The 12,027-nt window shown below is 39.4% G+C and overlaps 1 protein-coding gene across 5 annotated transcripts in view; it reads left to right on the top strand.

The window, feature by feature from the left end:
- Nucleotides 1-12,027, top strand: part of EGF (epidermal growth factor) — a 114,516-nt gene that overhangs the window by 85,211 nt on the left and 17,278 nt on the right. For 4 of the 5 annotated variants that reach the window (XM_044682433.1, XM_044682432.1, XM_044682434.1 and 1 more), the window contains 2 exons: nucleotides 3,159-3,323; nucleotides 8,225-8,336. In XM_044682433.1, the coding sequence (XP_044538368.1) occupies nucleotides 3,159-3,323; nucleotides 8,225-8,336 (277 nt within the window). Of the gene's footprint in view, nucleotides 1-3,158; nucleotides 3,324-8,224; nucleotides 8,583-12,027 lie in introns of those variants that run through there. The other variant, XM_044682438.1, reaches the window with a different exon arrangement.

Consider the following 12,027-nt stretch of genomic DNA (forward strand, 5'->3'; position numbering starts at 1 on the left):
AAATTCTGGCTACCGCTATTGTTTCAAAATTGTTATTATTATTATATTGATATCATTTGAATATGAGGAGAGAATTGCTGCCATTTATTGTCTATCCTTCACTCTGACTGGTTACCCTTTTTTAAGTCTCCCTGTCAATATCCTCTTCTCAACTCAACTATTATTGAGTCACTTAACTTCTGTTTGCCTCAGTTTCCTCATCAATAAAATTGGAATAATAATAGCATTTACCTTCCTGGGTTATTTTGAGGATCAAATGTGATAAAGATTGTAGAGCACTCAGCATGGTGCCTGGCACGTAGTAAGCATTACATAAATATTGCCTGTTCTAATAATAATTATCAATATCACCATCATCATTACTATCACCTCTTTGAGTTTGTCAAGGGAGAAAGAATATCCTGGAATATTTAATCTTACAAAGATAGTTCATGGAGTGGTATTAGTATTTAACCATCAATGAACAGTCTCATCCAGGTCCTATTACTAGTGAGGCTATTTTTAAAATCTTCTGCAACTCTGTGAATGCTCCTGAATTTCATATAATAGGAATCTGACAATAATGATGTTTCATTCTTCTACGTGTTGCTGGAGATGAATGACTAATGTAGAATGCTGTTTCTCACAATGATATTTATACTTAGGTTATTTTCTTTGAAATGAGCCTAACACAGAATTAAAAACATTAAGGCTTTGAATACACTCAGGCAAAGCCTCATTAAGACCTTAGGATAAGACCTTTGGGACAACTGCAGTCCAAGATGGATTCTGGGGGCTCAAACCAGTTTCAACACACCCTCCTGGGACATTCTGAAAGCCTCCCAGATCCGTGTGGAGAGCCAGAATGGCAGACCGTATCTTCATCTTGGCTTCCAAGCAATAGATGGGAATACTCACAGAGTACTCACAGACCAAAGAAAGCCTAGATCTCTCCACCAGTCAACTCTTCTCCTCTTCTTGTTCTCACAGGAGGGAAGGATGTGGGAGGTCTCCTTGGAAAGGATTTAATGAATCCTTTGCACATCCCTCCCTCCCTTGGGTGCTTCCATCTCATTTGCATGGTCAAGAATTTTTAAGCTTGAAGGGACCTTAGTTATCGTCTGTCTCACCCTCAAGTTAGACCTGAGTCCCAGAAACTTCAAATGACTTGCCCAAAAGGTGCACTGCTAAGCTAACTATACAGCTAGTTGGTTTTTGTGTTAGACTAAAAGCAGAATTCTCCCAATTCCCAATCCGGGACTTTCCCCGTGACAACATGGGGTCTCTCCTCCTGGTGTAGGTGGCCATTGAAGTCGATATCTGCTTGGTCTCATCAGTTGGTCTGATCTAGATCAGACAGGCATGCTCAGCAGCCAAGTAGAGGAATTCAGGAGGAATTTGATTTTAATTGATATGGAGCATGTGCAGCATCACTTTTTTCCTCTCCCAGTTCTTTGGATTTCTTTTTGATTGATGTGAGTGGTCCAGGTTCAGCCTAAAGCGAATGCCCTTAAATGTGAGTTAAAGTAAATAACTTCCCTCTGGAATGTTTGGGCAAATCCCTGAAAAACCACTCTGGGTCTCAGGCTCAGTCCCAGAAGGATGGGGAAATGATAAATAGGCAAGTTCACTGTTGTTTTTCCATCTCTAGTGCCCTCTGCAATACTTGGCCTGTTGTAGGTGCTTGATAAACACCCATCGATTGACAGTGTTCAATTGGACCATAGAGCACCGTTAGCTTGATCCACCTCAGTGTATGTTCATGCCTGAGAAAGGGTGCCGGAGAGCTTTTGCCCAGTAGATGGCACCATTGTGTCATTAACAAAATTGAAGCACAAAGGAAGAACCTGACCAAACAGTATTTTAGTGCTATATCCCACAAATGACAATGCCCAGTGGACATGTTTGTGCATGCGTGTGTGTGTGTGTGTGTGTGTGTGTGTATGTATGCCTGTGTATATACTAATTTTTCTTCTTGGAGAAAAAAATAAGGTCAATAGGTTTTCAGATCTTTTGTCTTGTGCTTTGACAGTCAATCTGCATGTTTTTGTTTTGTTTCTACTCCTTGGTTGTGCTGTTGCTAACCACTAAAGGAATCAAAGAAGACCAAAAATACAATATCTGACCTCAAGGCTCTTATATTCTAACCAGAGAGACAATGTGCTAATGACTGTGCAGGTTGCTTGCAATGTATCCTGTATGCAACATCTTCTATGTATTACCCACCCCCTTACACACACACACACACACACACAGAGACAGAGAGAGACAGAGAGAGACAGAGACAGAGAGAGAGAGAGAGAGAGAGAGAGAGAGAGAGAGAGAGAGAGAGAGAGAGAGAGCAGCAGATAACCTCAGAGGGAAGGCGCTAGGATTAAGAGGGACTGGGAAAGGCTTTTTGCAGAAAGTCAATTGAGATAAATCTTAAAGTAAGCTGGGGGGAAGGATTGTATGAAGAAAGGAAGATGCATTTATTAAGTGCCTATTATGTAGGCTACAAGCATGAACTCCTTTGATCCTCACAGCCCTGGGAGCTATTATTTCCCTCCATTTTACAGTTGAGGGAAATGAGGCAGGCAGAGGTTATATGACTTGTGTAGGGTCACATCTGAAAGTAGGTCTTCCAGATTCCAGCGCCAGCATTCTATACCTTGTGGCTGCCATTTTCAGAAAGTATTTGTGTTTTCAGCACTGATTACCATTGTTTTTGTTATTCGGAGGCTCCCCACTTTATTTTATTGGGGAGGGTCCCTCTTCAACTGTTCCTCTTTCCTTGAGCTGATCTGCTCTCCTCTATCTTAGGCTGCAGGCTACATGAGCTGATTTTTATAGGTGGCTCTTTAGGATTTTAAACTAACAGAATCTGATCCCTAATCAATGCCTTCTAGAGGCGGAATGCAAATCATTTACTGTCAATCCCAGGGCAAACAGACAAAACCAAAAAGCTCACACCAGGTTAGCCTGTAAATCTCAATGACCTTCCCTGATCCCGGATGGATTTCCAAGATGCTTTCAGGAAGGCTGAGGGCTGGAAACCCAGGGGTTGAGGTAGGGAGGGGTTGGACTCTGACCAGACATTGCCTCCGGTACAGTAACACTGATGTTCAGGAAGTAGATTGGGAGTAGGGCAGCGATGCTCTGGGAAACTGTTATCTTTTCTGAGCATGTGTGTCTTACAGATGCATGGTTGGCTACGTTGGGGAGCGCTGTCAGCACAGTGACCTGAGATGGTGGGAGATGAGGAACACAGGCAAAAAAATGAAGCAGAATGTCACCGTGGCCATCTGCATCGTTGTACTGGCTCTGCTTCTCTTTCTGGCTTTGGGAGTCACTTACTATTACAGGTGAAACTTTTATTCTATCGGAAATTCAGAACAAATGGTCCCTCTCCTTTTCTAACCAAGGCAAACCACCTGTGCTCAACTGAATAAATATGAGCTAGAAAATTAGCTTGCTGCCTTTTCTCATGGGGGAAGGGGAGAGAGGCAGAGAATTATAGTGTCTGAGAATTTTAATGTAACAATTACATTTCAATAAAAAACCTTAATAATTGTGTTTCCCCTGGGCAAGTCACTTAACCCTGTTTGCCTCAGTTTCCTCATCTGTAAAATGAGCTGGAGAAGGAATTGGCAAACCATTCTGGTATCTTTGCCTAGAAAACCCCCAAAATGGGAGCATGATGAGTTGGGTACAACTGAATGACTGAACACCAACAATGACAAAAACCCAAACCCACAAACTAGGTTCAGTGTCCTGATCAGATCTTCTCTGATATTTACCTTTTAAAAGTTCAAGGTTTTCCATTCCCATTTCCATTTCAGAGACTTTGCTTTCTATATTTTGGTAAGCTTCCTCCTTAAAAATTAAGTTATTCTAATGGTTAGAAGGCAGTAAAAGCTAAAATAAAAGTACCCCTTGTCTCATTTCCCCAAAGTACAATGACCTTTCCCAATTACATATTGGGGTGAGGGTGGAGGAGAACAATAAGGTAGGAGTCTAGATCTAGAATTTTCTTGCTGTAAGAAATTCCAGGCACAGAAACTTCCTTTGCCAATGCAGATTAGTACCTCCTCAGCAATGTATAGTCTTAGAGAGTTGCTTGAGAGCCCTGAGAAGTCTAGACTTGTGCCCAGGTCACAGAATCGGTTTGCATCAGAGACTCAAACCAGGTCTTTCTGACTTAAAACCCAGCTCTCTACTACTAGGCTTTACTGTCTTCTTATCATCACCATCATCATCTAAAAGTATTCTTTATGAACCTGTCTAACTGGGCTAACTGCTGATTTAATAGACTTGACCCTCATTCTCTAGGAACTTACATACAAAGACACGGATAAATGCAAATTCATTTACAAAACACAACAACTGTATGAGTACAGAATAGGAGAGACATGAGATCCTATGAAATCATTAAATAGACCACTCTAAGGAAGGATAATTAGGATGATTAGGAGACTTAAACCCTTTGCCATACAAGGATGGATTAAAGGAACTGGCATAGTTAACCCAGAGAAGAGAAGATTTGGGAGAGAGGCAGGGGTCTGCTGTTAAATATTTAACAAACCTCCAAAAAAAATTTACTCCAGATATACTTTTATTTTTAATCTGCATTATTAACACTTTCTTCATTGCTTTCTTAAGTCTAAACCAGTGATTCCCAAAATGGGCGCCACCGCCCCCTGGTGGGTGCTGCAGCAATCCAGAAGAGCAGTGATGGCCACACTTTTTTTGTATTACATTCTATTCTGACTTCAATAAATAGTTTCATAATTTCCAGGGGGTGCTAAGTAATATTTTTTCTGGAAAGGGGGTGGTAGGCCAAAAAAGTTTGGGAACCACTGGTCTAAACAATCAACAGAATGATGGGCAAGCAAGCCCTGATTTGTATCATCTGCCAATTTCTGGGTGGAAATGATCATACTGCAAATTTAAGAATCAGTTTGAACATAGGAGCTGGTTCCAGCACACCACTGGAAGAAGGAAATAACTTTTCACAATTTTGAAGGATTATTATGTGGAAGAAAGAAAATCTCAATGTGATTTGCTTAGACCTGAAAGACAAGGCTAGGACCAGAGTGGGGATGGTTCTGTACATTTATGCATTGGCTAATCAACAGCTCTGCTCTATTTCATGAATATTAGTTTAGGGCTACTTCTTCATAGACAATCAGCTCCAATGGACTGGCGGGTACAGCTAGAGCTATAATATTCTGAGGCACAGAAAGAGTATCCAGACATTATTGGGCATCAACAACATCCTCTCTTCTTAGTTTGACGTTCATTTGCCTTTCATTGAATAACTGAGATATTTATGACCTTTAATGGCCAGGAGGGGGAAATGGTGCCTCTATCTACCCCATCACTCTAAAAAATAATAATAATAAAAAGGTTAGGGAGAGATATTCACATCCATGGGTTTCTTGGTATAATTAAGTTAGTGAGGGACTTTCTTATTTAATGGGTGAAAGTATATTAAGCTATGGTCACGGCTCCACTACATTTCTCATGTTCTATTGACTATTTCAGAGCTCTGGATTTAAAGCTAATTGCAAATCAGTCTGTTTTCTTGACTTGGGATTTGAAAGCTAAAGCAGTTGAATGATGTATATAGGATAAATATACAAATAAAGACTTCCTCAGCTGCCTTCACACATCCTGTACTGGCACTGCCCTACTCCCAAAGGCACAAGCAGAGAGGGGACTGTTTAAGCACAAGGTTAGCTAGAATACTTTTTCTTTTCTTTTACTGAAATCTCTCTCTCTNTTTCTCTCTCTCTCTCTTATCTCTTTTCCTCCCTGTCTTTTAATAAGGGTCATTCTGAGCTGATTTAATGTGCCTTTACTAATGGTTCTGTTCAGTACAACTGTTCAACAACAAAATTTTTATTTATATGTTTAAATGGATTGATACCATGGCCCTGGCCATGTCATTCCTATAAAACTAAAGCTTGTAAAACTAATCCTCTACTCTCCCCACCCCATCACTGAAAAACAGTGATGAGCACTGACCTTTAAATTCTATTGTTTTTATTTTGCACACATGGGTTCACAAGAGTATAGAATCAGAGGTCATTGATCTAAGTTGGGAGGTACCTTAAAAGCCAGAACCCTCTCATTTTATAGATAGTCAAACAGAACTCAGACCTGGAATGACTTGTCTAAGATTATAGAGGTAGTAATTATTAGAGGAAAGATTTGAAGCAGGCTTTTTTTTTTTACTTCAGAAACATATCTTTTCCCCAGTACATCACGGATTCATTTCCTTTCTTTAAAAAAAATTATCATATGCTTTGTTTTTATATCACCTACATTTCCCAGCATTTGTCTTTTCTTTCCATCTTCCAGAGATTATTCCTTTATAACAAAGAATAAAAAAATAAAAAAGAAATTGAGCAGGTGGGTGTTCTAGTGGATAAAGTACAAAGCCTGGAGTCAGGAAGATTCCCTTTTGTGAGTTCAAATCTGGTCTCAGACACTTCTGAGCTGTGTGACCCTGGGCAAGTCATTTAAGATTGATAGCCTCAATATCCCCATCTGTAAATGGACTAGAAAAGTAAATGGCAAACCACTCTACTATCTTTGACAAGAAAACCCCCAAATGAGGCTATGGAGCATCGGATACAACTAAATGAATGAACAACAACAATAACAAAAAAAGAAATAGTTCAGTAAAACTAACCTATACACCAGTGATGACAAACTTTTTAGAGGGATAGTTAATGTAAGAAATGTCCTCAGGCATGCATGGAGAGGAGGAAGGGACAGCCTGGCCCCTCATCCCTCTGGCTTTCTAGTAACAAACTCTGGCTAACTCTGTGCTGAGACAACAGTGTGCATGCTCAAAGAGAGGGCACTGAGTGCCCCCTCTGGCACATGTGCCATAGGTTTACCACCACACTTATATACCAACCACATTTACCGTTATATTCAGTGTTCCAAAACTATAACCCTACACTTCTGCAAACAGGGAAGAAGGCACATTAAAAAATTTTTTTCCTTTGGGGTCAAGGTATGATTTTATTTCCATTGTTTTATTATTGCTGGTCTTTCCTTTTATATCACTGTATTCATTGGTTTTATTCCTGGTTCTGACAACTTTACTTTTCATCAGTTCATATTAATCTTCTCATTCTTTTTTGTATTCCTGATTTCTTATAGTCAACAATGTTCTATTAAGTCTATGTACAACATTTGGTTTAGCCATTGCTCTATTGAAGGAGGTTATACTTCAGTTCCATTAGAATGAGAATTCCTTGAGGGTAGGGACCCTGTTTTTTCATTCCTCTGTTTCCATAGTCCTTAGAAGAATGCTCGTTATGCCATAAGCACTTTATAGATGACTATTGATTGTTTCTGGCTCTCTGCTACTACAGAAGGTATTACTAGAAATATTTTTTATATTTCCAGAGCCTTTATAAAATATGGACTTGCTTGGAGTATGTGCCTAGCAATGGGATCTCTGGGATGTGGAATTCATTTTCAGAGAGTTAGCACTATCTTTTCTCTCTCTGTCTCATACCCAGTCTTTCCTGTCTATATCTCTCTCCTGTGCTCCTCTTTCAAATTAAGGGTGTTTTAAAATCTAAATTAAGTAAAATTACTCCTGCAGATTAATGTTCCATAAAACATGATGACTTCATATTCACATATTATTTTCTCTGCAAATGGAGCAGGCAAAAAATTCACTGAATGTGGAATTGGAGAATCTCAATTGGCATTCAACTCTACTCAGCTTTGGGAATAGGGATTAGTAGTCACTTAGTATTTTAGGTCTTCAACTTCCTCCTATGTGAAAAGAAGGAAAGAAATAAGCATTTATTCAACACCTACTGTGTGCCAGGCATTGTAGCAAGTACTTTACATAAATCTCATTTGAGCTCCATAAGAACTTTTAAGATTTAGGTACTATTTTTATCCCCATTTTACACCTGAGGAAATTAGGAAATTGAGAAAGAGATTAAAGTGACTTATACGGCTAGTAAATATCCAATTTGAATTCAGTTTTCCCTGATTCTAGGTCTAGCATTTTATCCATTGTGTTACCTAGCTGCCTCCATCTTATTATTATCCCCACTGTACAGAAGACTGAGGGTGAGCAAGGTTAAATAACTTGCTCAGGATCATACAACATTAAGGTTTCTAAGCAATTATCTTCATGTTTTTGAAGGACAACGATTAGAGTTTGTTTGTTGGTTGGTTGCTTGGTTTTGGAATGGTGTTTCAGCCATGTTTGGTTTTAACACAGGACTCACAAGCTCCCTAAGAAGAATCCAGCTGCTGAGATGACCAGGGAAACCACCAATGCCAATGGCAGTGCACCTGGAGAGAATGTGACGCTTCCCAATCACCAGCCTTGGGTAATTCAATATTAAAAAAAAAAAAAAAGCAGGCAGGGAAGGAAGTAGGGCGAACCAAAAGGTCACTAAGAATCCACTTTTGCTTACCATCTAATCACTTCTCTTGGGTTTTCATTCCAGCCTTCTGTTGAGCTCTTCTCATCATTAGATTCTGGGATTTCCAGTTGTTTGCATGTGCTGCTACCACTGGCAGGGCATGATGGTTGGCTTAGATCACAACAGCTGGAGAGCTGGGTAGATTCTAAATTAAGGAAACATCTATGCAATGAATGACATGAAATATCACTCTTAGTTGATTTCCTAGGAAAGTATGAAGTATTTCCTTTAGCTTCTTGTAAGAAGAGAACTCTGTGTCATTAGAAAACTCTTACTTTATGTAGGCAATTCTATTTAGATAGATGTTTTTAGGATCATAGATATATAACTGGGAGGAATCTTAGAGATCATCCTGTCTACCTTTCTCATTTTGTAGTTGAGGAATTTGAGGCCCAGATAGGTCAGATGATTAGTCCAAGGTCACGTAGATCAGAAATGACAGAAACAGGATTTGATCCCAGACCCTCAGATTCCAAATCCATGACTCAACACTTCATGACAATACTTTAATACCCTTAGCAGCCATGATTTTGTCAATGTGTGCCTACCCTCTACAAGTACAGGTAGACACTGACCTATAACCTTATAGATGGCCTTTGAAAATTGTTGTGGCTGGAACTTTCTTTGCCCTTAGACCAATCTGGTGAAGGACCTTAACCAGGCTGGTTGTCAGGTGATAGACATGGAGTATCCAAAGCATTTAAACCCTTGTAGTCCCTCTCTAGCACAGTCACTTCCATGCCATGATATGGACTTGGAGTGAGATTTTAAAGAGAAAAAAAAATGAGAGCTGGCCCACACATATGTATATATTTTTACCACATTCATGTCTATATCCCAAAACCTTAACTCATAGAATTGTAGAATGTTAGAGGTGTCAGAGAGGTCATCTAGTCCAACCCTTACAGGACCAGATCAAGAATCCCCTCTATAACATTCCTGACAAGAGATAAATATTTTATAACTGGTTGATTAGCAGAAACTAGTGACTTGATGTTGATAGGGAAGGAAGAGTATCTAAGGAATTTGTGGTTGGATTTGCACTGTTTAACATTTTTCCAATACTTAAGATAAAAACATATGAATCAATTTAATGGATAACACAAAGCTGGTAAGGATAGTTAGAAGATAATCAAAGGTCAAAAAAGCCCTTGAAACACTAAAACAGTGAATCCCAAAGTGGGCCCTACCGCCCCCTGGTGGGAGCTGCAGTGATCCAGAGGAGCGGTGCTGGCCACACATTTTTTGTATTACATTCTATTCTGAGTTCAATAAATAGTTTCATAATTTCCAGGGGGCACTAAGTAATATTTTTTCTGGAAAGGGGGTGGTAGGCCAAAAAAGTTTGGGAACCACTGGACTAGAATATTAGGTTGAATCTGATAAAATGGATTTTACTAGGCATCAGTGTGAAACCAAAGCAGTTAAAAAACGAGCATCCTAATGCAAGGTAGATGAAGCGTCAATACATAAAAGCTCTGTTGAAGACAATCTGAGAGTAACAGTGAGCAGTATGATATGACAACCAAAAGAAAACTACGGTCTTAAATTGTGCTAAAGGAGACATGATATTCAGGGCAGAAGAGATTCTGTTGTCCTCTGCCCTACTTAGACTACGTCTGGAATATTATATTCCTTTCAAGGTACCATACTCTTTGAAGAACACTGATAAGCTATAGTGTCAAATGGAAAGATGACAAAGTTCATGCCAAGTGGGGTTCGGCAGAAGGATCTAAGGATGTTTAGCCTGGAGAAGGGGAGACCTGGGAATACATAATAGCTGTCTTTAAGCACTCAAATGGCAATTTTGTGGGAGAACAATTGAACCTGTTTTACTTTTCTTCAGAAGACAGAACTGGAGCAATAGGTGGAAGTTGTAAATAGGTAGATGTAGACTTGATGTAAGAAGAAAATTACTAACCATTCGAGCTGTCTGAAAGTGAGATTGGCTGCCTCAGGAGGGAGGGAGTTTTTCCTTCTTGGAGATCATTGATCAAAGGTTAAATGAGGTGTTCAAGGGATTCAGGCATAGGTTGAGGTAGATAGACTTGGGTTTCTCCCAGTGCTGAGATTCTGTGGTTTTGTTATCATCCTGCTGCTGCTTGAAACTTTCTAGTAAGAGGTACAACTACAGCTCCTCCTCCTCCTCTTCCCCCTTCTGCTGCTGCTGCTGCTGCTGCTGCTGCTGCTGCTGCTGTTACTACTGCTACTACTACACTTTACTACTTCTCAAGGTAGCCTATTATTATGCTTTTGGATAGCTCTAATAGTTCAGAAATTTTTCTTTACAACCATTCTTCCTAGTTCTGCATTGGAGTGCTAAAGGACAAATGAATTTCTCTTCTAAATGACAGTCCTTCAAACAGTTGAAGATGACTAGCATATCTCCTTTTGGTCTCTTCTCCAAGCTAAACATACCAGTTCTCATATAATGATCTCCATATTTCTTATACTTCTGAATCTTCTCTTGACTCTTTAATTGTGAACTCATTCCTAAAGCTTCTCATTCCTAAAATGTAATACCCAGGAAAGAATATGATACTATAAATTACCTGGCACATAGTAGGTGCTTAATAAATGTTGACTTTTAATTTTGGTTTTGACTGTGCCTTGGGCACTGTGTACTGAGATCACACTGAACTTGATATATGCACTATGTCTCTCATTGTAGCCTGGGATCAAATTGGCATTTGGGAGTGGGGTGGGTTGCTACATTGTTCAGGCAAACCCTTGGATCTTTTTTCCTTCCTTCTTTTTTTTTTTTAATGAAATCTATCTATCCATGCTTCCATGTCTTAACACTTGTTAATTGGTTTTTTGAGCCAACTCTTAGACTTTGCATGGACATCCTGTGTAATTTAATTTCACTCAACTTGACTTATAACCCTTCTATGTGATGGGCACTGTGCTAAGCCCTAGGAGTACAAAAAGAGATAAATGACAGTCCTTCTCAAAGAGTTCACACTCTAATGGACTGAGAGAAACAACATTGTATAGTTGACATACCACTATTCTTTGACTCAGAAACATAAGTTTAAATCCTACCTCTGACACTTAATAGCTGAATGATAAGTAACTTATTCTTTTGGTACCTCAGATTTTTTTCTGTATTATAAGTATAATGATATCTATAGCAGCTATTTCACAGGATGATTGTCAGAATCAAATGTGATAATATGACAAAGTTCTTGCAGGGTTTGGAATGTTCTATAAAATATTAACTGTTAATCTTCTTCTAGCTTTTTGGGACCTGCTTTTGTCTTCCAGAACATGAACTAGCCAGCTTAGCTTTTTGTCATTTGTAAATTTGATAAGCATGTGTTTATCCAATCAGACTTCATCCAAGTCATTGATAAAAATGCCAACAGCACAGGGTCCAAGGCTAGTCTCTAGGGAAGTATTCTACTGGAGTTACCTTCGACCAAGCTGGCATTGGCCCATGGCTATTCTTTTGACATCCTGTCATCTGACTAAATTTGAATTCTTCTAACTCCATGATCGTCTAGTCCATAGAGGTATACATAAAAATAAGGAGACCACCTGATCCTGGGATTTCACGGGCATAGGGAACGCCTAGATGAGGAAGCTCCCTCTA

The sequence above is a fragment of the Gracilinanus agilis genome, chromosome 6 (genome assembly GCF_016433145.1).
Source record: "Gracilinanus agilis isolate LMUSP501 chromosome 6, AgileGrace, whole genome shotgun sequence".
NCBI classification, from domain to species: Eukaryota; Metazoa; Chordata; class Mammalia; order Didelphimorphia; family Didelphidae; genus Gracilinanus; species Gracilinanus agilis.